Consider the following 26,985-nt stretch of genomic DNA (forward strand, 5'->3'; position numbering starts at 1 on the left):
AATCTAACCTTCTCTTCGGTTGCTTGGGCCTGCTACTGGAGACTCTATACCTTCTTCTGTTCCCTGAAGATTCACTGCATGAGCTACCAGTTCCTCAGGCCAGCGGACAGAGCCATCCACCTGCTCCCTGTCCACCTCGGGGCTTTGCACCGAGTCGGGCACTGACTCAAAAGCGCTGTTTTCTTCTTCCTCGTCATCCTGTGAAGAAAACACTGTGCTTTCAGAAATCTTTGCACTGTCAATAGAAGAGAACCGGGTATGGCTTGAGAACCGGTTGGTGCTCTCTGGACCAGAAGTACTGTAACAGGAAGTGCTATAGCAGGAGGTGCTGTAACAGGAAGTGCTATAGCAGGAGGTGCTATAACAGGATGGGCTGTAACAGGAAGTGTCACACATTTCACACTCAGCGTCACTGTGAGGCCTGGGACTCAATTCACTCTCACTTTCAGTTCTAGGCCCTTCGCCATTGAGCAGCTGTTCATTGAAGTTGGCAAGGTGCTCAACAGAGGTGCTGCGAAGCACAGTTCCCTGGGCGAAGTTCTCTTCCACTCTGTTTTCCTGAGGGGCATCTGCCAACACTGTTTCAGACTCGCTGACTAGGTCCTTCTCTGACACTTCACGGACCGTCAGTTCGTCATCATTCTCTATCACACTGCCTGGTTCCTCCTCTCCTTCGCCATCATCACTGCTCATCTGGGCTGAAGGCAAACTGTGCAGGAGATTGTGTATCCTTATGTAGTGAGTACGAGGAGTCTCCGGTTCCCCACAGGCCGATGCTATCACCGTCTCAAGTTCTGACACAGGCAAGGAGCAAGGCCTGTTCTTCCTTTTCACCATCGTCCTTAGCTGTAGCTCGCTCTTCTCCTTTTCGTCATCATCCCCCTCCTCCTCCTCCTCCTCCTCCTGGGCTGAAGCTCCTTCATCATCCTGACTCTTCTCTAGATCCTTGACAACTTGGATATCTCCACTCACCTCATCAATAGACAGGGCTTCTATGCTGGTAAAGATGTCACTGCCTCCCTGAGTAACAGAATTGACTTTATTATTTTCCCTAACTTCAGATTCAGAGGGCGTGCATGCCAACAGAGCCAGTTGTTCAGTGAGGTCCATAGCACTCAGGGAAGGCATCATTTCCCCTGGGATGGATTCCGAGGGGTCAACCGTGTCTGCTGGCACTGCATCGTCCTCCACGTTTCCTGCTAGCTCTTCTTTTAAGAAGCTGTTCAGGCTGAGCTCCCCAGCACCAGAGCTATCAACACTGATGCAGATCACTGGGCATCCGTTTGGCTTCTCTGGAGCTGCACTTTCTGAGGTCACTGTGCTGGTGCACGGAGGCTCACCGAGGATCTCCTCTGCCGAGATATTCACGGGGCTTTCCTGGAATTCAGCTGACTCAGGATCTGCAGTAAGAGAGACCTCTTCATCATCTGCTGGAAACAAAAGGAAAAAGGAGTGACTTCACTAAATGGTGCCATTTGCTGACTCAGGGGCATAAATAACATGGGCTTTTTACTGTCATCAACACTACAGAAATGTACAGGAGCTAAGTACATAAGAAGAGCCATGCTGGATCAGACCAAGGGGCCATCTAGTCCAGCATTCTGTTCACACAGTGGCCAACCAGCTGCTCACAGGAAACCCACAAACTAGACATGAGTGCAATAGCAACCCCGCCACCCCAAATCATGTTCCCTAGCAGCTCGTGTACATAGATATACTGCCTCTAATATTGGAGGCAGCATACAGTTATCAGGACTAGGAACCACTGACAGCCTTATCCTCCATGCATTTGTCCAGTACCCTTTTAAAGCAATCCAAATTGGTGGACATCACTAGATCGTGTGAAGTGCATTCCATAGGGCAACTATATGCTGCGTGAAGAAGCGCTTCCTTTTATCTCTCCTCAGTCTCCCACCAATCAGCTTCATGGGATGACCCCACTGGGTTCTAGTATTATGAGAGAGGGAGAAAAACGTCTCACTATCCGCTTTCTCCACACTACACATGATTTTGTACACCTCTATCTTGTCTCCACTACTGTCAGATGCTTTTCACTTTAGCCATGCCCAGAACTAAAGGTGCTTCCAGGCAAGGCTTTTATTGCACCATCGCTATGCTTCGTTCATGGACATTTATGGGGGAGCCAAATGTTGTCATCTTCAATTTGTAGCCCTCCTGTGTTTTCCCACCACTTCTTCTGTCTTTTTTCTTTCTGCAGAAAATCCGTTAAGGAGAAAAGGATGGAATAGCTGCACAATGCCTTCTAATTGGTAGCCCTCTATCTGGAAGTACATCACATATGCCAATAATAGGGCAGTTTAAAAAAACTTTTAATTTTTTTAAAAAAAATTAAAATTAGAAACATATTTTTTATTTAAATCAGACTGTTTTGATATTTGAATGTTAATTATAATCTTTTAAAAAATAGCCTGGTTTAAAATGCTAAAATGTTTAAGATATTAAAGCAAAGTATATAGTTCCTATAATTTAAAACTCAGTCCATGATCCAGTATTGAATACACTTACGCTGCAAACCTGTACCCATTTACCTAGGAATAAGTTCCACTGAACTTGGTAGGGCTTACTTCTCAGCAGACATGCACAAGATTGCACTGTTAGACTGCAAACCTATACACACTTACCTGGGAGTAGGTCCCACTGAACTCATTGGGATTTACTTCTGAGTAGACATGCATAAGATTGCACTGTGAATTATGGACTGCATTCCTATGTAATTTTCTTTTTAATCTCTCTCTCTTTATTACGGTTCTTTAGACGCGTTCAGTGTAGTGCCCCCCTTTGTATGAAACTCTCTGCTTCTGGAGGTCAGGCAGGTGGTAACACTGTGTTGTTTCCAGTGCCTCCTGAAAACAGCTCTGTTCCAGGATTCCTTCCTTGAATGACCAGCCACAGTTTTTATTTGTACTCTGTGTTTTTTAAAAATATATATATGTGGTGTTTTACTCTTTTACTCTTTTTATTATTTTATCTCTTATTGTTCACCACCCTGGAATCTGTTTAGATGTGCAGCAGTATATAAATGTAAATAAATACATAATAAATAAATCAAAGACAAAGTCGCAAATATCAGGACACAGGCTACAATTTCTTCAATTTAGCTAATACAGTCAATCAGCTGAGCTCTTCTTTACATGGCGATTAGAAAGAAATTAGCCACCTGTTCAATGGTATGTGGGACCTTATCCAAAAGACAACTGATTACCAATTTTTCATCTGGATGCCCTGGAAAGTTAGTCAGAAGAGGATAAATTAAACGACATCTCAAATTGAAGTAAAAATGGCAATATAAGAGTACATGTGTTTCAGGGACTCCTTCTTTTGTTGTTCAGTCGTTCAGTCGTGTCCGACTCTTCGTGACCCCATGGACCATAGCACGCCAGGCCTTCCTGTCCTGCGCTCTCTCCCGGAGCGTGCTCAAGTCCATATTCATTGCATCGGTGATGCTATCTAGCCATCTCATCCTCTGCCGTCCCCTTCTCCTTTTGCCTTCAGTCTTTCCCAGCATCAGAGTCTTTTCCAGAGAGTTTTCTCTTCGCATTAGGTGGCCAAAATATTTGAGCTTCAGCTTCAGGATCTGTCCTTCCAATGAGCACTCAGGGTTGATTTCCTTTAGGATTGACTGATTTGACCTCCTTGCAGTCCAGGGGACTCGTAAGAGTCTTCTCCAGCACCACAGTTCGAAAGCATCGATTCTTCGGCGCTCAGCCTTCCTTATAGTCCAGCTCTCACAGCCATACATTACTACTGGGAAAACCATAGCTTTGATTAGATGGACCTTTGTCGGCAAGGTGATGTCTCTGCTTCTTACTATGCTGTCTAGGTTTGCCATAGCTTTCCTCCCAAGGAGCAAGCGTCTTTTAATTTCATGGCTACAGTCACCGTCTGCAGTGATCTTGGAGCCCAAGAAAGTAAAATCTGTCACTGCTTCCATTTCTTCCCCTTCTATATGCCAGGACGTGATGGGGCCAGATGCCATGATCTTCGTTTTTTTAATGTTGAGTTTCAAACCAGCTTTTGCACTCTCCTCTTTCACCCTCAACAAGAGGCTCTTGAGATCCTCTTCGCTTTCTGCCATTAGGGTGGTATCGTCTGCATATTGGAGGTTGTTGATAATTCTCCCAGCAATCTTAATTCCGACCTGTGATTCATCCAACCCGGCGTTTCTCATGATGTACTCTGCATATAAGTTAAATAAGCAGGGTGACAATATGCAGCCTTGTCGTACTCCTTTCCCAATTTTGAACCACTCGGTTGTTCCATGTCTGGTTCTTACTGTTGCTTCTTGACCCTCGTACAGGTTTCTCAGGAGACAGGTAAGGTGGTCTGGTACTCCCATCACTTTAAGAATTTGCCACAGTTTGTTGTGATCCACACAATCAAAGGCTTTAGCGTAGTCAATGAAGCAGAAATAGACGTTTTTCTGGAATTCTCTTGCTTTCTCCATGATGCAGTGAATGTTGGTGATTTGATCTCTAGTTCCTCTGCCTCTTCGAAACCCAGCTTGTACTTCCGGTAGTTCTCGGTTCGCATACTGTTGAAGCCTAGTTTGTAGGATTTTGAGCATCACCTTGCTGGCATGCGAAATGAGCGCAATTGTGCGGTAGTTTGAACATTCTTTGGCATTGCCCTTCTTTGGAATTGGAATGTAAACTGACCTTTTCCAGTCTTGCAGCCATTGCTGAGTGTTCCAAATTTGTTGGCATATTGAATGCAGCACTTTAACAGCATCATCTTTTAGGATTTTAAATAGCTCAGCTGGAAGACTGTCATCTCCGCTAGCTTTGTTGTTACTAATGCTTCCTAAGGCCCACTTGACTTCACTCTCGAGGATGTCCGGCTCAAGTTCAGTGACCGCACTATCCTGGCTATCAGGGACATTAAGATCTTTCCTGTATAGTTCTTCTGTGTATTCTTGCCACCTCTTCTTAATCTCATCTGCATCTGTTAGGTCCCTGCCTTCTTTGTCCTTTATCATGCCCGTCTTTGCACAAAACGTTCCCTTGAGATCTCCGATTTTCTTGAAGAGATCTCTAGTCTTTCCCATTCTGTTGCTTTCCTCGATTTCTTTGCATTGTTCATTTAAGAAGGCCTTCTTGTCTCTCCTTGCTATTCTCTGGAACTCTGCATTCAGTTGGATATAGCTTCCCCTTTCTCCCTTGCTTTTTGCTTCCCTTCTTTCCTCAGCTACTTGTAAAGCCTCATCAGACAGCCACTTTGCTTTCTTGCATTTCTTTTTCTTTGGGATGGATTGAGTTGCTGCCTCCTGAACAATGTTACGGACCTCCGTCCATAGTTCCTCAGGCACTCTGTCTATCAGGTCGAATCCCTGAAATCTATTCCTCACCTCCACTGTATATTCATAAGGGATATGATTTAGGTCATACCTGAATGGTTTAGTGGTTTTCCCTACGTTCTTCAATTTAAGCCAAAATTTTGCAACAAGAAGCTCATGATCTGAGCCACAGTCAGCTCCAGGTCTTATTTTGACTGACTGTAGAGCTTCTCCATCTTTGGCTGCAAAGGACATAATCAATCTGATTTCGATACTGACCATCTGGTGATGTCCATGTGTAGAGTCATCTCTTGTGCTGTTGGAAAAGAGTGTTTGCTATGATCAGCATGTTCTCTTGGCAAAACTCTATTAGCCTTTGTCCTGCTTCATTTTGTACACCAAGGCCTTCTTTACATGGACACAATCTGCTTTGAAGTGGGATTTTCAAAAATCTGCCCTGGAGTACTACTATTGGTAGAACATTAAGTCTTGCAAGTACGAATGCTCCATGAGCTTGTATATTTCTAAGAGATGTCAGATAAGAAAGTAAGTTACCATAACTGGGCAGAATCCCATGGGCAATGGGAGAACAAGTTCTGTTAGCCAGAGAGTACGGATCCTGTATTTCAATATCATATAATCTCTGAATCAGAAGATTAGAGGCTTGTTGTTGCTCAAGCATGAAAAGGGATTCAAACGAAACACCAATTAAGCTAATTTTATGTAAAATTCTATGGGACCATTTACTAGAGTGTGAATCTGTTAGCATAAGATATACAAAGCTAATGTTGATGAAGAAAAATGTAGATGAAACCAGAATTTTAGTGCCTGGGCCCATGCTCTGGTTTCCAAAAATCCTACTCTTGTTTCCAAACACATGGCTGCATTTCCTACACAGTTAGGTACCCCCAAATACGATGCAAGAAAAACACTTGAACTTTTTCCAGAGCAGAATTTGTCATCTCAATCCATACGGAGATACCATATAATAAACGATTCAGCAACTTGGCCCTAAATACCCGGAGAGCTGGGGAATACTATGACCACCTGGTGTATAATAAAGATGGACAACTGCAGATGCACTGCAATTTGCAGAATCGAGTGTATTTTTACGTTGTGAGTTCCACTTAAGATTATATTGACTGAGTAAGAAATAAATGAATCCATGGGTAAAATATCAACCTTTTAAGGTAAGCAGTGCAGTCCTACTCATGACTACTCATAAGTAAGTCCAACTGAGTTCAATGGGACTTACTCCCAGGTAAATGTGTAAAGAACGGCAGTCAAAGTATGATAAGCAACAAATGTTTCCATACTATATTTATTAAGGCAAGAATGTTCTTTCTCAAGACAGGCAAACAAAAATCTATAATTTTGAAATGAAATACAATTTGTATTTGCTTTATGTGTATGGTTAACTTCTTGTTACTATCCTAATGCAGCTTGACACAAGACATAAGCACAGCTTAAGGTAACAATTAAATATGCAGTGTGTCATGTACCATTTTTTAAAATAGTAAAAATGTGATGTGAAATAATGTATCACTAAATAATACCTTTCTAGGTGCTATAATGGCCTAAGTAGTTGTAAATCAACCTTTTAAATGGCCAGATCAAGTAATTACTATACACTTTTCTTTAGGAAATATCTAAAATGCAAAGAGGAAACTTTGTTTAAATTAATTGTTAAAATTCGTCTTTTAAATCTTGGTGATTTAAATCACTTGCCCTGAATAGGACTAAAGCTGCAATCCTATATCCATTTATCTGGAAGCCAATGGGGCTTACTTCTGAGTAGACACATACAGGATTGCACTGCATGCCATCTTCTTGAACTCAATGGGGCTTACTTCTGAGTAGACACATACAGGATTGTACTGCATGCCATCTTAAAATCCAAAGATGTTGGCTAAAATGTTTTGTGAATATATTATTATTTTTAAATTTACATGTGATATAGCATTATTTATAATCTTGGCTTCATTTCATTCATATTAGATCTTGGTATAATATTTTATATGTTTATAATATAATATGCTTTATACAAACCCCCTTGTTTTCATTTGGCAAATGGATGGAACGCCCTGACCCAGAGTTACCTTCTTCCCCAAACTTTAAATTCAACCAAAATAATAATGAATAAGAAGCAGCAGCAGCAGCAGCTGTAAATAATTCTGTACAAATGTACTTTCTAGGGCTGTGCATGGACCCCCCCACTTCACTTCGGACCAATCCAGACCCCATCCGCTTTGACTCGGATCCGAATCAGAAGAGAGATTTGGACATCTAAAGCAAGATTCAGACATCCGAATCACTCATTTTTGACATTTTCCCATTGACTTGTATGGGAAAACATAAACAGCCATAACTTTTTCAGTTGTCAGGATACAGACATGAAATTTGGGGAATTCCCAGCTGCCATGGAGGGGGGTCCACATGCCAAACCTCAGGAAATTCGGCTCAGTAGTTTTTGTGCTAGCCACAGGTGACATTTGATTTATTCCACAAAAACTCTCAAAGCAAAGAGCTGTAACTTCCCAGTGCTTGCACAGAAGTGCGTGATATTTATGGCACTCTCAGCCCCCCTGGAGAGTATCCCACCTGGCAAATTTCAGACAGTTTGGCCCTGGAGTTTTTGTGCTAGGCACAGGTAAAGTGTGCCGTTCTCAGAAACTCAAACCAAAATTCAGAAACGGATAATCAAATTAGGTGTTGAAGCGCTGAGGAAGTCTATCCTTAAACTCTGCTGTAGGTTTCTTTGAAGTGCAAATAACCCCTTTCCCCTAGTATAACTTTCCTATTCACAGTCAATAACCTCAGGGTCTCTGGCTGAATTGCCTGGGAAAACGCTGGTAGGCAAGAAGCAAACAAAGAAGCATCCCTGCCAGGTGGGCACACTGACTTGAAAGAAGAGCAACGACAGTTGTCTGCAGGACTGACAGAGGCAGGAAGCAACACAGCAACTCTGCCAAGAGGGCACAGCAGCACCTTGCCCACCTCTTCCCCTGCCAAGACCCCAAAGATGCCTCATATTGGGCTTGCTTGTTTTGCAACACACAGCGTATTATTTAAATAATAGCTGTTAATGTGTGCAGTGCTTTGCCCACTGTTTTTGGAAATGTGGACTGTTTGTAGTCCTTTGACACACACTGCTTGCTTGTCCACATAGCACAAGCATGTGCACGCACACAAGAGCAAAACCAAACCAAACCCTGAACTATAAGCAAAGGAGAGGGGGACTTAACGGTAATCCTGACAGAAGAGAAAGGGGTTTTTAACTATAATCCTGACAGAAGAGAAAGGGGTTTTAATTTTTTTTATTTTTTTTTTAGGGAAAAGAGATTAAAAAAATGGGAAGGGAAAGAATACAGGAATTGAGATGGGGGGTGGGGTGGAGGGGAGGGGAGGGGAGCCAAGAACAAGGAAAGGAAAGTTCTCTCTCTCTCTCTCTCTCTCTCTCTATATATATATATATATAAATAAAATCTAGACACAACCAAAGTAAGGGCAAACTAAAAGGTGCGGGGGGGGGGGGGGAGAGATAAGCACCTACAGTGAAATTTTCTGTATTTTTAAATGAATGAACAACAAGAATGAATGTAAGAACCTATTACAGAAGGGTGGGGACTGACTAACATAGCTGTCATAGCACGTGCTTTCTTCTTGGCTTCATTATACCAAAGAAGAGTGGAAAGGGTTAATCTCCTTCTCACTCTCCTTCAGCAGGATGGCAGCTGCTCCAGTGCCATGGCTTCTCCTGCCATGACTGGCAGAGACTGCCGCAGTTGCTCTCGGTGGCTGCAGCAGAGGCAGGATATGACTGGAGTCAAGAGACTAATGCCATGGAGCTTCCTTTTTGGCTCCCATCCCATCCTGCTGCCGCCACCACCACCACAACTGCACACAATGGCAGCTCGTCAGGGCAGCGGGAGGCTGCTCAATTATCAGGCAGCTCCACACCCCAATGGATCGTCTTCTGCACATCCCACTTTGGAGACCACTGCTCTAGCCAAATACCATTCAGACAGTCTTCTTCTGTAACACTGCCTCTCTCACAATGAGCGAAAGGAGGCTGACTTGCAGGATAGCTCACTGCCTTATCCTCCTCCCCCTCCTCCTCTTCCCTCCCCCCTCTCTCCTTGTCTTCTGCCCCTCCCAGTGGCCGGATCTCTCTCAAATTGATACATTTGGCGCCTCAGCATCCTCTCCCCTTCCCCCCTCCCTTCTCCTCCTGCCCCTCCATGCGATCTTTCAGAAGTTGATACATTTTAGAGACAGCCTGTCTGGGCTGCTTAGAAGGCAAAAGAAGAGCTACGAATCTCCGAGGTGGACGAGGCACCTCGTCAACGAGCTGCTTCACTTCACGGAGCCTCGGTGATGTTCTGATCTGCCTCGTATAACGCCGAGGCACCTCCAAATCAGCTTGCTTCACCTTGTTATTCGGGCTTCGGACTGAAGCGGTGCACAGCACTAATACTTTTGACCCTTTTGGCTCTGTCTTTCTTTTACTATCCTTACAATGTACATATAAATTATATGGTTCTTGTCAGGGTGGAAACTGAGCCCATAGAGCCCCAAAGCAGTTCTGATTCTGAGGAAGAGCAACAACCCGTGGGAGAGGAGCCTGCTCATCTCTCAGAGGCGCAGCTGCAGGGAGAGATTCCTCCTGCCTGCATTCCTGAGAGAGACAGTGACCCTGGCAGTAAAAGAGCGGGGGATGGGGTGTTGGTGGACGCTCGGCGCTAATGCAGGGAGAGGCGCCAAATGGAGGGCGCCAAGAGGAGGTGCTTTGCCCGCTTGGCGTTACGACAATGGTCACATCCCGAGGACCCATGGGGACCTCTCCACAGCCCATAAGTTCAGAGTTTTCACGCTGTACTCCTTCAAACGGGGACCAACTGCCTTACCTGGAGCTTAGGCTACTCTGCTAACTACCCCAGTGCAGTTCCTTGCTTAGTCGCTGGAAATTAGCATCTGAAAGAGTCATTGAGTGGTAAAGGAATAAAGCCTTGGAAAGAACCTCTTTCATCTGTGTCTTGAGTTGGCTATTGAAGGGGATTTTAAGAGGCAGCTAGAGCGCTCCTGACAGCTCTGTTCCAATCAGTGAATGCTCTTGTTTTGGTCTGCATGTTTGCATCTCATGCTTCTCCGAAGAAGTTCAGGGTGGGGTGCACTGATATCAGGTCTGGTGTCAGCATCTGGCAGCATGAGGCTGCTGTTGGAGCACCAGAGCCATGGCAGGGCCCACCATGGACACTTGTCTTGACTTCCTGCCCCCCGTGCCCCCTTTTTTTTCCAGCTCCATGCTCCAAGCAGTGCTTGAATGGCTGAGTGTAGCTGCTATTTAAAGGAAACATTAGCTCTATTCAAGCGTCCTGTACGTAGGGCTAATAAACACGAGAGAAGGAGCATGCTAGCCCAGACCCCTCTGTCATCACGTTTGTTGCTCTCTACTGGTGGAATCTCTGAAGAGGAGAGCCTCCTGTATCTGTGTAGAGTAGAATGAGTAGAAAATGATGAATGTGGTGACAGAGTGGGCAGGGCTACTGTGCTAGCTCTCCTCACATATTGATTATCTCCACATACAGAACACCTGGATAGGGCTAAACTGGGCAATTAAATGGTGGTTAGACCCAGCAACCTGGCATTCTGCTGATGTCATCACCAAGTAAGTCCACCAGGACCCACCAACGAATGAGGACACTCTGTCCACAGTCCCTCAAACTTGACTGATATTTCCAATTTTATCTTCAGAATAGTCCTGTGGGGAAAGTTAGGCTGCACAGCAGTGACTTTCCCAAGACCACCCTGTGAGCTCCACAGCTAAGCTGTGTTTGAACTCAGGTCTTCCCTATCCACTTACAACACTCTGTCCATATCACATTGGCTCTCAGAGCACAAGACTTGAATACATTGGTACCACAGGAGGAGGCACTGTAGAAACTGCTTGTAACTTTTGACTCATTAACAAAAATATCTGAGACAGGGTAAAGAAAAAAAAGACAACAGTAATTCAGTAAAATAATGTAGGCCATCCTGTGTACTGCATTCATGGAGCAAAAAGAAAACTCAGGAATTATTGTGATTTATAATACACACTAATGAGGCAATATATTCCCTCACACATACTATTTATTATAATTACTTGTGGTTCAGTACAAGAAGTAAGTCTATCACTTGCCCACCTCAGACAATCACATAACCAGGGGTTGGCAACATGCAGGCCCATCTTTCTGTGGCCCCTGCCGCCCCCAAATTGCTGCCGCTGTCATGCCACTGAATTGCTGCCCAATTCCAAGAGCATGATTTTGCATTAAAACAAAACCAAGTGTGAGCACCCTATGCACCTTGTCTTAAATGTAAAATGCTGCTTTTTTGCTGGGCATGTGGTCCACAGACCCTTGGAAGTTGCTCATCCCTGACTTAAGCCTTGGCTTAGGTGACTGGGAATGCTCCCCTTCCCCTCTTCTCTTCCTTTCCCAGAGGAGAGTGCAAGAAGACAAATCACAGTTCCATGTTACATACGAACTGGATGAACTGTGGCTTATTCCCACCAAAGTTCATTAAGACAAACTAGAGCCAAGCCATGATTTCAGATCCTGGTTTGTTAACTTACTTTGTTTAGAACAAACCACCGTCCCCTGAATTAATGCGTAATGAGAAACTGTGGTTTATTCTCAAGTGCAAGCAGAAGCTTTCTCTCTCTCCTCCTCTACTATGCAAAGGAGAAGGGGAGCCCACAAACCCCACCATGGCTTGTTCCCAATCACCTGAACCATGTCTGAACCAAGCCTAGCTAAATTCAAACACTTCTTGATATAGAAAGCAGAACTGTAGGAGAATACCTGGGTGGATTGAAGAAGTTATCTCAAACCGAAACTGCAGCTGTCCACTGACATGGTCTGTTGGCAACCTACGTCCCAGAGTGTAGCTGACAACCCTATCCCTGTAAGAAACCAAGCAGCATATTTATAATTATTTTATTTACTACTACAGCAAATTAATACATTACAAATAACTAATAATATTTATTACAATAATTCAGTCAAGAGAATAATCACGAAGCACGCAAAGTAGTTCTACTGTTGAAGCTAAGCAGCCCTGGTGCTGTAAACTGTCTGGAGGTGAGAATGTATATTACCTTTTTGCACTGGAAGGTGTAGTATTATCATCCAATACCTGAGCTCTTTTGTACAATAGTTTGGCAAGTCAGAACTACCCGGCTGTTTTATAATTCAAGTATAGGCAGGGTTGTTAAGAAGGTGGGTCCAGCTGCTAAGTAATTGTCTGATTTGCTGGCTAGATCACTGACATCAGAAATTGAGGGCATTTGTTTATTTATATACCACTCTTCATTATGAAATCACAGGGCAGTGTACAAATTGCATCAAAACAACAATGTAAATAAAATACAAAGGTAAGAACAACTATGAAGAAAATCTGTTAAGTTAGTTATTAAAATCAGCAAACGCTTACAGGTAAGTTTTCAACAGGAGCTTAAACATCGTTAAGAGTGGTGTCAATTGGACAAAACAACAGTTAGTCTCCACAAGAGGTGGACAAATCTGTCAGTTCCACTTTCTCCTGCATTCAATTTATTTTAAAATCTCAAGTTCTTTCTAACCCAGCTATGACGAAATCTGTGAATTTTGTTTAAGTTCTTAAAAAAAAGAACCAAAATTGAAATTCTCACCCATCTGCACCAGCCAAAGTCAATAGGTACAGCCCTTCCCAGCATGGAGAGAACTATGTCCTCTCAAAGCCCTGTGCCAGGATGGATGAATCTGCCAGTTTTGGTTTCGCCCCCAAATATGAAGACATTTGTGAATTTATTTTAGATATCTATATATGAAGTAAAACAACATTCTTACCCATCTCTACTCTCCACAAAAAGACTGGCTTTTACTGAACTCAGATTCTCAGAAAAGAGAGAGCTTGCTTATTCCCTGTCATCTTCCTAAGTAACATCTTATCAGGAGGCCAAAGATGTGCTCTCTGTCTCTCTCAGACTATCTTCTCTGCAAGGAACTCTGCATGAGCTCTGAAACCCAAGGCTCTACTCAAATAGGTAATATCTAACTAGCTAAGTTAGACTGACTTTATTGATTGTATTTAGGTGTGTGTGCGTGTGTGTGTTTGTTGCATTCTGTTGTCCTTCCTGTTTTCCCCTTTCCCCAAAAAATATTTGGGCAATTGGCTGTTTCTCAACAAAACCTTAATCCCACATGAAGGACTGCATGGGTATAAAACTACCACTTGCATTCTTAGGATTTTCACAAGGTTTTTGTTAAGTTCTGTGTTTCTGGGCTTTGAGCAAGAAAACCCAAAGCACCTTTCTTTCTATTTTTTCCTAGGATTGGGCTGAAGGGAGGGGTCCTTGGCAATAGGGTTCAGAATTCCCTAAGCAGCTGGGAATACTAGGGTATGTCAGGAGGTTCAACCCTACTGGTGACAGCCTACTAGTCCTTCCTTTTTGGAGGAACAATGGCAAAGAAGTAGAGAAATTCATCCCCTATCCCAGACCCGTTAACAGTATCATTTGCCACGTTTCCTGTGACAGTTTGGAGGCTGATTTTCGGCAGGACCATGGCATGGGATAAAAGGTTAAAGCCCCCATTCTCATGTGCTGTGCTCCCAAACTTGTTTGCCCCCACATCCCCATTCAGCTATTTACAGAACAAAAATCATGTACAGTGAATTGTTACACATGTTAACAGCATGTCTAGCTTGGTCTTGGTCCTATGTTGATTACATGGAAATTTCCTAGATGGAAATTTCAAGGAAGGAGACACTTCATAACTGTAAGATAATGGAACAGACTGCTTTAGGAGGGTGTGGTTTCTTCCTGGCTGGAGGTATTTCAGCAGAGGCTGAAAGGCCATCTGACAGGCAACTACAACAGCTGTAGTTGCCTCCTGCATTACAGATCCTGAACTGAGCATGGGGTTGCACTAGATGTCCTCCAAGGTGTCCAACTCAATGATTCTATGAATCACAAAATATTCAGCATTATTTTTTAAAAAAACATAAGGCAATAAACCAGCTTTATATTATAACTTCTTTTTAAAACATTGTGTCATTTGAGTTGAAATTGTCACTCTCCTTTTCATTATGGCAGTGACTCTTAAAGGACAGAAAGCAATGCCACAAAGATTTACCCTATGGCGTGTCTCTCCAGCAGCCGTTGCACTGGCATGGAAAGCTTCCCCAAGAAACGCTTAATGATTGGCCGACTCTTTGCAAACTTGTCCTTCACCTCTATTTCCAGGACGTCAGTGGGCAGAGAAACAAAGCTGAACAGCTGTAAAAAAAATCCCACAGAAAAGGGGGAAAAAAGGTTAGAGAAGTGCTGCGTTGGTTCTGATCCTACTACACCCAGGGCATATGTCCAGGTATCCCCTTCCAATTGTTGAATAAATCCCTGGAGAAATAATGAAAGCAGACCACATGGTCCAGCTGAACATTTCCAGAAAGAGTCTGAAAAGCAGCTGCTTCCCAATGCCTCTCACAAAATTGCCAGAATGCTTCAGGCGTTGATCTCTGATGTGGAGAGTTCACAAAGTTACAATTAAGGCCAGATTGCATTTATGCAGACCAGAAGCAAACGCCTCAAGAATGCACAGGGGCTGCGGCAACCAGGAAGCGCCCACATGTTGGCACACATGGTGGAACCTTTGAGAAGGGCTGTAACTTAGTGGCAGAACACATGCTTTGCATTCAAAAGGTCCCAGGTTCAGTCTCTGACTTCTTCAGGTAGGGCTGGGAACATCTCCTGTCTAAAACCTTGGAGAGTCACTGCCAGATAGTGTAGGCCAGGGCTGAGAAACTTCAGGCCTGGAAGCCAAATCAGGCCTGCCTGGGGTCCCAATTTAGCCACACAGCCTTCCCCTGGCCCCACCGACTTCCCCCCGGCCACCAATTGTTGGGTGGTTTCCAGCTTTTGTGCAGGTTTTTCCCCATTCTAAAAGAATGAAATGCCTCTCCTATGGCTTAGTTACTAGCAGTAAGCTAAAATATGCTGGTATTTTTAGTACTTCAGCCGCAGTCTTTTGCACTTCCTACCACTGGCAGGGTCAGCCTTAGGGGTGGGTGAGCTGGGGGGTTACCTGGGACGCTGAGTTGAGGGGGGCGCCAAGCTGAGCTCAGCGGCTGTGTTTTTTTTTAATGTACTGACTGGACTGAGCTGGGGTGGCAAAAACAAGTATCTGTAAAGTTTCTTTCAAAGTTCTACAGGTTGTTTGGGTACTAACTACAGAAATGATTTCCCTTCAATGAGCTTGAAAGTATGTTTCTTTTTCAGCTTCCACTTTGATATCGTTTGCGCTAGGTAAAAATCAGTGGAACACAGCTTTACTTCGAGGCAACATTAGCGAGCGCTTAGCATTTCAAATATTGTAAATCCTATAAGCGCTATATAAATAATAATAAAATTAAGCCGTAAGCTGTAAGAGGCCAGCTGGATACCCTTTTTATTTATAAATTCTCTTTATTATTTTTAAAGATAAAAATAAGGGATGTTCTAAAATAAATAATGCTTACCAAAATATAGGAACTGCTACAATACAAAAAAAAATGTAAGTAAAAGCTATGGTAGTTCTGCTGTGTTGCATAGTGCACTACTACTGCTCAGAATGTACCTTTTGAGGTGTGGCTTGTGTAAACTGTAGCAGTGGCTGAGAGATCAAGGCTTTGAGCAATGTCATTCTCGATTATCTGCACCAGGCCCCATAAATCGCTCTAGGTAGCTCTGCAAAACTGACGGGGGGGGGGGGGCACCAATGGCATTCCTCACCCAGGGCGCTATTTATCCTAGGGCCAGCCCTGACCACTGGAACGCATCTCCCAACTCCTTCTCCAAAATGGAATTTGGCCCAAATAGTTCAAGTTGTCTCAACAGTCCCTTAGCACTCAGATGCCTAGCCCAAAACTATCTAGGCCCTCTATGATACTAGAGCAGCTAGGCCAATGGCATAAAGAAACGTAGGTCACACAGGGAAGTCTAAAGCCAAGAAGCAAATTTTAAGATTGAAGATGTCAGAGGATGAGGAAACTATCACAAAAACAATGGGAAAGGTTCCAAAGGCAATTAAAAGTGTGCTTTCTATTACTGATCATTGTGAGATCCCCTGTCCACCCCCATTTCACTTCTCTATTTGCAGATGGCAATATTGGGGTGGGCCACTGTGGGAATTTTCATGGAAGGGTCAGTAAAACTGGGATTGGGGGCCAAAACTCACCCATAACAGTAGTGCTCTTCCCAGCACCTGCCATTCTACGCCTCCCCACCATGCGCACGCACACAGAGAATGTGCCTAGTATGGCACTGCATGATGACACAGCATCTCTCTGCTGGGGGCTTCCGGGTTAACAAAACAAGACAGCTAGGGAGTGTCATATTTTTTAACCCAGAAGCACCAATTATAGTAATGCTATGCCATCATGTAGCATTGCTCTAGGTGCATTCTAGGGGTAAGATGCCAATTCCAGCTGTGTTATTCCCTCAAAAATTGATAGAGATTTTGGTCCCCTTTTATGCCCCTTTACCAATTTTGATGTGAAATTTGTCATCTGAAAACATTTGTCTCTGCCCTACCACACAAATCATCACCTGTGGGCCTGCTCATATGAAATGGATGCAAATGACAATACTCTCAGCTTGTCGGCAAATAATATGGTAGAGAGAGAGCGTGTGTGTGTGTGTGTGTGTGTGTGTATTTCTCAATGATTTCTTATACTGAAAAGCTAACGTAGGTTTAATTTTTGCCTTTATTAGGCTCTTTGGGTTGGATCCAAACTTTGTCATGCTTTGAGAAGCCCACTGAAGTCTGGATCCAACCCACTGTTTGTAAAGTTATATGGAGAAACAAAGAAATCAAATCCAAAGACATGTCGACACTTAATACTGTCCTCAGTTTTTACATGTTGTGTAGCAGTGTATTATCAAAAGTCAAAATCTTGTAAAGTTGATAATGGTATGAACTCTGAGGGTGATTTTTTTTAAATTCAGTCATGGGCTTAGAATACATGAAAATAGCTTGGTAAAGCTTAATGGCTATGGCCACCAATATTCAGATTTTAGTTACTGTCAAGACTTAACCACCATATCAAATAAAAGACTGCAAAACGTACAGTTAAAAACTGCATACAAAAAAAATAAATCAACAGCCATATAATGCAGAACCAGAATCATGCTAATGAGTAACATCAAATTAAATGCCTCACATTGTTATTTGGTACAAAATAAAAGATGATGCTCTTCTTGGTTAAAAATAATAATTTAAGGGACAACCCACTCACACACAATATCAACACCAATCCTTTACACCCAGACAGGAAGAGTTATAGTGGTATAGAGCAGGGATGGGGAACCTCTTTTGGTCTGAGTCCAAATTCAATTTTGGACAACCTCTTGGGGACTGCATTCCAGTGGTGGTGGGAGCTGAAGGAAAAGGGGATGGAGTCAAAGGGAAAAGAGGTGGGGCCAAATATGCAAGCACATTGTAGCTTAAAGCTCTTACTGACATTAACCTAGCCTTACGAGAGGCATTTCAACCTTTTAGAATGGGGAAAAGATGCACAAAAGCCAGGAAACCAGGACATGATTCATGCTCAGAGGCAAGTGGGTGTGGTTAGGAGAAAGGGGCCACCTGGGGCACCCTGGAGGGCTGGATTGGGACCCTAGGAGGGCTGGATTTGGCTCCCAGGCCTGAGGCTCCCCACTTCTGGTGTAGAGGTTAACAAGTGGAGTATAAATATCTAAATAAATATCTGAAGCACTGTGAGACTGTCAACATGCTAAGTATTATTAAAGGACAAGCTGACTATCATACTTATATCTACCTTTTAAGCCCATTACTACAGTATAAATTCAAAACTGATCAGAATGAAGAATGAAAGAATTCTTACTCCGGAATGGTTGGGACTCAGTCTCCAATCCAGTGGCTGAACTTTCCCAAATTCAGAGCTTGCCGCATCCCTGTTGTTGCTTGTTTTTTTAAATTATTCCAACCATTTCCTTCACGGCCAGATAAACAAGGCATCAAGGCTAATGATAGGAGGGTCTCTTGCAGGCAGGAGCTCTCCAAGGTATTGATTAATGTCCAATGTTCATTACAAAGGCATGATTATGCAAGCCTTTGATGTTAAGAGGAAACACTGGGTTAAAAAGTGTGCAAAGGCCGACTAGAAACTAAAATCCTGAATTCATAGGAACTGGACAGGGGCGGGGGAGCACTTGCCTTGGCAATACCTGCCCTATATTAGCAGGGACCCCCATGTTTGCTGTACAATTGCTCCTCAGTTCTGCATGTCTCAGACTCTCAGAGTCCTGTCCTTTGATTCCAACCAGAGCAGCTGATATGGCTCTATGTTTTGAGGCTCTCATGCTACATTCTGCTGCTTATTGGCTAATGCAAATATCTAGTTAACACTGCATGCTGCAATATGCCAAGTTTCTTTTTTTAAATTTGCCTATTTGCCAATTCAGATCAAATATCCAGTCCATTTTTCCCCGCTGTAGCTGCTATGACAGTTCAGGTTGCCTGTCTCCAATTTAAAAAAACAAAACAAAACACTAATTAAGAATTATATGGCACCCTCGAGTGCACGCTGAGTTATGTTATGATGAATAATTCATACCAAGACCTTTGTGTGTGTGGTGTGCTTGTGCGTGCTTGGCTGTGACATTAGAAGAACTGACTTCATGAAGCAAACATTAGAGTTCTTCTGTGCTTTTCTTCTGCCTCTTAGATTGTCCAGGTTCCAACATCCCTTTAATTTGGATGTCAGCTCCTTAAAGTGATCGTTTTAAGTGGTAGATGTTCGAAATTCAAGATGAGGCTGGACAGCCATCTCTCAGGGATGCTCTGACTTGGATTCCTGCATTGAGCAGGGGGTTGGACTCGATGGTCTTATAGCCCCCTTCCAACCCTACCATTCTATGATTCTAAGAAAAGGGGTGGCTTTTAAAACTTTGTAGGCATGAATGCTAGGATGTAAACTCATACACCTTCACACCCTAGTCCAGAAACAGGGCCACCCTATTGTCCAAGTAGAAGTCCAAAGGCGAGAAGTATACCTTGTCACACAAAAACCACCGGTGACCCTTTTCACATATGATCAAGATCTCAGTGCCAGCTCCTTGGGCAAGACACCTGCAATGGGCCCCTCCTCGGCGAGTGTACCTTCTCAATGCATTGTCACCAGCTGCCATAGCACTCTTCTTTCTCATCATTGCCACCACTTGCTTGATTGACAGGCAGGGAGCCAGGAAGCAAGTCAGCAGTGGCACCTATTGCTCCTGCTTCTCACCACCATGGTTGTCTGGGCCAGAACATGAGGCAAGTGAACAAGCAGACTGCAGTGGTGAAGAGGGGAACAACTCCAGGGGGATCTTGTCAATGGGCCCCTGCTGGGCTGTGCACCCTCTGCATGTGTCCAACTATGCCTGCCCTTAATGCTGGCCCTGGAAGATCTAGATTAAAGTTCTTGCCCTCTGTCAGGGATGGGCCATGGCCAGGAATCTGGGGTGCACCAGGAGCCAGGAATCAGGAGTTGTAGGACCAGCCATAGTCATGATTGAAGAGCAAAGCAAACCAGGAGGCAGGGCCAAGGAGCAAGCCACAAGCAGGGCCTGAAGACCAAGTCTGAACAGAGGACAAACCAGGTAGAGGGACAAGCAGCAAACCAGGAATCAAAACCAAAGAGACCATCAGAACCACGAGAGCTCAGAAAGACTTTGCTGCTTGAGTGAGACTCAGCTGGAACAGGAAGCCCTTCCTAACTAGAAGGATCCAGTGATCAGCCTGGGTGTGCTGAATCCATCCAGAAGGTTCTTCACTGGGAAGTTGCCACCTGCAGTTCAAAGGTTCACTGCACAGGGGTGCTGCATGCAGATCCAGCTGCTCTTGACATCCTGTAGCATGACGGGCTTCAAAATTATGGAGTACATGTTCTCAAGTACAGCCAGGGCACTGGCTGCAAATCCAAAAGAGAGATGTAATGCTGAGCTGTGTGGCATACTGAAGGACAACAGAGCTCTGCTGGATCAGACCAAGGCACCATATAGCCCACCATCCTGTTTCCAAAAGTGACCCGTCAGATTTCTGCTTCTTATAACCTAAAACCAGTTTTATTTTCCTCATGAGTGAAATGGTGGGCCAACTCTTTACCACAGCTTGATTAAAACTTGATAGCCTCACCAAGATAAAATTGCTTTCAGGGCTCTGCTGGGCACCGGCTGAGCCCTACCCAATTTGAATGTAGCCCCTTGATGGACTCAGTATGTCTGCACGCCAGCCAATCTCACATGATTCAGTCCTGTAAACACTGTGACTGGGCTCACACAATCGCTGTGGCTCCTCATGGCTTATTTAAGCCACAATGAGTTGCAGTGCCTGTGGGTGTCATTCTGAATGTTCAAGCTGTAGTTTGTTGTGTCATCTGAACCCAGGGACCATGTGTTTTGCAAGAGTTACACAACCCTCGGAGAACCCATGGGCTTTTTTAGGGTTACACAAGCTGTGGCTGCAGCTTGACTATTCAAAATGGTTGCTGGCATGTGCTGCAACCCACTGTGGCTTAAATAAACCAGGGTCAGCTGTTTGATCATGTGAACTGCCCTGTGAATCGATTGTTCAGTCTGTATCCATTCTGATGTCTTGCATAAACAAGTGTGTACCTTTCAGGATATTTTATGTTAAAACAGACACTAACTTTAATGTAATATCCCTTTTTGTTATGAAAAGGACATTTTACCACAACCCTCATCCTAGCCACTATCACATCCACCCCCATGCCCACCCTCATGGGGGCTTTAAAAATATTTCAAATTGACTTGGGTTGGAACCAAGCCATTTGAGAGACCATATCCTCCCATATGAGCCTGTTTGGGTTTTCAGATCTTTGGGGGAGGGCCTTCTCTTGGTCCCACTGCCATTGGAAGCATGTTTGGAGGGATGTGAGAGAAGATCTTCTCAATGACCACTCCCAGGCTCTGGGATTCCCTGCCAAGGAAGGCTAGGTTGACTCCCTTTTTCTTATCCTTCCGCTGACAGGGAAAGACATTTTCATTCACGCAGGCTTTTGGCATGGAAATTGTTCTGTTGCTATAGAGTTTTTAACTGGTTGGGTGCCATTTATTGTTGTTTTTAATTTATTTGTTTTGATGTTATGTTTTAAATAAGATGAACTGGGTGGTGTCGATGAAACTAATGCCAGAATAAATAAATGTGTTAGTCTTTAAGGTGCCACAAGATTCTTTGCCGTTTTAATCAGTAATGTATTATTGTTAGCTGCCTTGAGTGCTATTTTTGGTGGAAAGGCAGGATATAAATTTGATACATAAAGTCTAACTGTGAGCAAATCCATCTATTCCCCAATCCCCACTAGATACTACTTTACATTCTTTCAAATACCACGCATAGCTCCTAATTAATCCCATTGCAAAATCACACTGTTTGCTATGATTCCATTTTTCAAAACGATACTGCAGAGCTCAAAGCTGTTAGTGGTGCTTGTACAGGTGCACAGCTGCCTCAGACACATCCATTGGGCTACTGAAAAAAAAGAGTCCCAAAATACAAAGCACAGTATATAAATTCTTCTACACATTTACCGCTGAGTGATATCTTTGCCAAGGAATGAACAATAACATAGAGGTAATCAATCTGTTCTTATTTTTTTTGGAATTAATGGCAGGTCCTTGCTGCCATGAAAGGAGGATGTGAGCTTTCCCCAGCTGTAGCTGAGAAAAAACACCTAAGCCTGCAAGTCCCTACTGCAGCCACTTGACGTGGCCTACTTTCAGTTCCACAGAAAATACAACACTCATGTCATGTTTGATCTTCTCAGAAGGGATGTCAAAGGCTTTTACACACAGGTATGTGCATATGGGGGAAACTAAGAGGAAGAAAAGAGAGAGGAAAAAACTGGGCCCCTGTCCAAAATGCTTTGCATTGCATTGGGAACTAAATCCAGCTTGAGCAGTCTATTTATAGATATAGCACTTGCTAATAAAAGAAAGCTGACTCTTGATCTCCTACTTAGTCTTGTTGTGACTGATGGAAATTGACCTGCAAGTGATGTATGGAATATACAAAAGTAAACACCAAAGTTCAAGGCATTTAGGAGCTGCAGGAACCCAGGAATCCATGCCCCTCTCCCCTCCCACTGCTGACTGTTTATAAAGTGCACCCCAGGGCAACATTACTTTTGTCACCAAACCCAGGGCCCTTGCTGAAGTATCATTTTAGTACAACAAATGACTCCATCTTCCAGCCCTGGAGAAATTAGTTGTTTCATTTTATGGTATACTTTACTTTCCCATAAGTGCAGGTAGTCTTGAGATACAAGCTGTAGAGTCAGTCCATGATCCAAAGTTCCAGCTGTGAATGAGACTCCCACTGCTAATTGCAGAAGGTGTTCAATGCAGAGTGCATTCCCAGTATTGCCAGCAACGGAACATGTCAGCTTCGGCACAGGGCCGAATCAACTGGATCACACACCTAATATCCAATTTAAAATATTTTAAACGTCAAGACAATCATTTTCATAATACTTCATAAATGTATCTTACAATTCTTCCTCTAACATGGAACAGGGCAACTAGGGATCATCTTGCATAGATCCACTCGGTTGCCTGCCCTGCACCTTGATCATCTTTAAGTTTTGCTCATGCAGTTCTGTAACGGATACTGCTACCACAAACAGGATTCTTGTTTATATAAAATAACACTTCAACCATGTGGCAGGGGCTGATTGCATGGGTCTTTCCCCCCTATCAGCATGCATCCTCAAACCTGACCAGCTCACCCTCTTCCATCTATGAGCCTTCATTATCACTTGATGCCAGGGCCAAATTCCTCAAGTGACTCCTACCTTGAACAGGAACAACTTGAGGACTAGGACTCTGGAAACAAGAGGGAGGGTTGGATCTTTACAGGGGACATGTACATTGTCCTCCTCTTGTACTAGTTCACTGTTGTCAACATGTGTTCATGTGTGTGTTCACTGAGCACTACAGTGAACCCCTCCATGGGCACAGTAGTGTTGAAGAAGACTGGATCATTCCCATACTTCTGACAATTTTTAAAATAAAATCTGTTTTAGCTGGTTGATAAACGCCGTCTTTTCAAAGCTTTTCTAACTGCTATTTGCCTGCTTTATTTATAGCAATCTTCGTCACGACAGCACTGCTTCATCAGTAAATAAAGGCACTCTCATTCATCTAAGCATCTCTTTCACAGCTTTTCTTCCTTCACAGATTAAATGCCAGACTGTGGAGACTACTGATGCTTGTCTTAAATATCTCTACCAACCACCACACTTCACTAGGGTGAGGGCTGACATAAAATAAAACATGGTAACAATCTGATGATTGTATTCCCTGGTTTAACCTGTTCAACCTGTTCTGGAGGGGGTTACACTCCCACTAAATGATCACGTTCATAGTTTGGGGGTGCTCTTGGACCCAGAACTGTTACTTGAGGCATAGGTGAACTCAGTGGCATGGAGCACTTTTTATCAGGCTGGTACATCAACTATGCCCTTATCTGGACAGAGATAGCCTAGCTACAGTTATCCATGCTCTGATAACTTCTCATCTGGATTACTGCAATGCATTATACGTGGGGCTGCCTTTGAAAACGGTCTGGACTAGGGATGGCGGAGAATTTCTCCCTGAAACTTCGGGGGGCCGAGCGCCAACGTGTTTGGCCCCCCGAACAAGTTTCGGGGAGAAATCCTCCGCACCCCCCCCCCGCACCACACCCCCCCCCCCGGGACGGGACTTACCTTCCCTGAATGTTCCTCCCGGCGGCGGGTCTGGCTGGCGGTTCGTCCGGTGTTCGAGCGGGGCAGAAGCGGCAGCCGGTCTTTCGACCGGCTGCCGCCCCCGCCATTGCAATCAAAGAAAAAAAAAAAAACGTCCCCTGATAGGCTATGTGACGATTCACGTAGCCTATCACGGCTAGATTTGCAAAGTCAGCCGTGATAGGCTACGTGAATCGTCACGTAGCCTATCACGGGTGACTTTAAAAAAAAAAAAAGTGTGTACGGATAATGGCGGCCCCCATAGGGAGCCGCCATTCCCGTTCCTTATTTGGTCGCTGTAGTCTACGTAAATCTTTACATAGACTACGGCGAAAATAAGGGCAACGCTATTTGCATTGCCTTATTTTCGCCGTAGTCTACGTAAACATTTACGTAGACTACAGCAACTAAATAAGGAACGCGAATGGCGGCTCCCTATGGGGGCCGCCATTCGCGTACGCGCTTTTTTTTTTTAAAGTCACCTGTGATAGGCTACGTGACGATTCACGTAGCCTATCACGGGTGACTTTCCAGATGTAGCCATGATAGGCTACGTGAATCGTCACATAGCCTATCAGGGGACATTTTTTTTGTTTTTTGTTTTTATTTTCGTGTTCGCGGCCGGGCGAGGCGGGAAGCCTCCTCCCCGGCCTGAATTTCAGCCGGGCGAGGCGGGAAGCCTCCCCCCCCGGCCTGAATTTCGGCCGGGCGAGGCGGGAAGCCTCCCCCCCGGCCTGAACTTCGTGGGGGGAGCAGCGAAGCGCTCCCCCCCACCGCGAACAAGCTGCGAGAAAAGGTAAGTGACTTTCGTCCACCCCTAGTCTGGACACTTCAGCTAGTCCAAAATAGGGCAGCAAGATTGTTACCAGGGTCTGGTCAACGAGATCACATTACACCAGTACTTTTCCAGCTGCACTGGCTGCCAGTCCATTTCCAGGCCCGATTCAAAGTGCTGTTATTAACATTCAAAGCCCTTAATGGCTTGGGGCCAGGTTATCTGAAGGATCGCCTCCTTCCTGCCCAGGTGCCTGCCCAGACCTTAAGATCATCCTCAGTGGTCCTTCTCTGTGAGCCCCTGCCAAACTCGGCTGTGGAATGAGCTCCCTAGTGAGGTCCACCTGGCACCTATGTTGTATTCCTTCCGGTGCCAGGTGAAGACCTTTTTATTCTCCCAGGCATTTTAGCTTCCTAGTCTTTTAGCTCTAGTGTTTTAAATCTGTATTTTAAATCTCTGCATTGCTGCTAGGTTTTATTCTGGTTTTATTGTGGTTGTATTGTTATACTGGTTTTATTGTGGTTGTATTGTTATACTGTGGTTTTAATGCTTTTATATTTTATATTGTTTTATCCTGCGCTTTTAGGTTTCAATTTCTGTGAGCCACCCAGAGAGCTTCAGCTATTGGGCAGTATAGAAATAAACAAATAATTAATTGAAATAAATAAACAACCAGATCCTGGAGGATACTGAAGGGAATATTTCATCAAATATTCAGAAGTTCCTGTGTTGCAAACTATAGTTCTTTGTGTATGACTGAATATAAATATGGTGTCTTTTATGTGGCTGTTTATGGGCGATAAATGAGGTCCCAGTCTACAAAATCCTGTATAGAAAGGTAGACCTAGATTTCTGATAAGACACCTAATTTTCCACAGAAGATTTCAAGTTCAGCAGTGCTTAATTTATTGTTTTCTCATTCAAACCTAAGTAAGGCTTATCTGGAGGGGCAGTGTCAAAGGGGGGCACTGCCATTCTATTGTACTTTTCATTTAACACACATTTCATTCTCACATACTCAGCAGCTAAATTTGCTTTCCACTTTCAAAGGATGAAAAATATTTTACCCTTCTGCATTAGAAGTGTTGCAAACTGGCTGTTAACAGAATGGGAATGAGGTTAAGAGTGGTCTTGTGCAACTATAACAATGATCAGATGGTACACAGAGGCATTGTAATTTGGGGAGTAAGCAATGGTCAGTTGCCCTTCTTCGAAGAATCATAAATTGCAAGGTCTTAGCTGAGCATCTCATGAAACAGACAGGACTTAAAACTATCTTAAACACATTGAAAGCACCAGCCAATTTTTAATGCTCCCCTGGAACCTATTCGCTGAGGATATCACTGATAAGGAAATAAATTGAATGGGAAGAAGCTGGCTCAAAGAATCTAATGTAATTTCTAAGGAAAATACGACTGGCTATCATTGTTGGAAGAAGTCATGCTGTAATCTGAAGTGCCATTTTTGCCATCCCGCTTTTGTTTCCTGTTCAGTAGATAGCGTTCCAGTTAAAATAACAACATCGACAGTGATGACGATGACAACAACAACAACGACGACAACAACAACAGTATATGCAGTGTTGTCTGTTTTGTGAGTGTGGGTTGCTGTGTAGTCACAGAATCTGGCATATGGCAGAGAATTTAGCATTCTGACTATCTCTCAGTTTTCATTTTTAAAAACCACACAAGCTCCTAGTTCTTTTCAGGATGAAAGAAATACCAGAAGCCAGCAGGAACTGAGCAAGATTTTTGTCGGTTAAAGGTTGAGATTCAGCACCACCACTTTTTCTTGTTGTAAAAATAAATATGCACAAACTACCTGGAATTCAAGGTGATGCTGAATGAGTGCAAATGTAGGTGCATTGGGTGGTGATGATGCAGTTTCTTTAACTCACACCATCTTGCATCTCAATGCATATTTATTGCGCTCCTCTCAACCAATCTCAACAAAGGATATTTCTAATGTCCACCTGGGTACTTTGTCCTGAATTATGCTTGCCTGACTCATATGGAGCAAAAAAAAAGGGGGGCGGGTCAGAAATAGAACAACATTCTGTTTTTAGAAAGCTGAAGGCAGTCTGTGGTAGGATCATTATTTATGATGC

At 43.8% G+C, this 26,985-nt stretch overlaps 1 protein-coding gene across 2 annotated transcripts in view; it reads right to left on the reverse strand.

Annotated features, from left to right (window-relative positions):
* The window catches only part of HECW1 (HECT, C2 and WW domain containing E3 ubiquitin protein ligase 1), a 291,424-nt gene that overhangs the window by 100,796 nt on the left and 163,643 nt on the right, over positions 1–26,985 (reverse strand). For both annotated transcript variants that reach the window (XM_084857787.1, XM_084857788.1), the window contains 3 exons: positions 14,452–14,594; positions 12,139–12,239; positions 9–1,430 (listed from right to left, as the gene is read on the reverse strand). In XM_084857787.1, the coding sequence (XP_084713913.1) occupies positions 9–1,430; positions 12,139–12,239; positions 14,452–14,594 (1,666 nt within the window). The remainder of the gene's footprint in view (positions 1–8; positions 1,431–12,138; positions 12,240–14,451; positions 14,595–26,985) is intronic.

This window comes from Heloderma suspectum, chromosome 5 (genome assembly GCF_057233095.1).
Source record: "Heloderma suspectum isolate Gila_16-S chromosome 5, 16-S_ref, whole genome shotgun sequence".
Lineage (NCBI taxonomy): Eukaryota > Metazoa > Chordata > Lepidosauria > Squamata > Helodermatidae > Heloderma > Heloderma suspectum.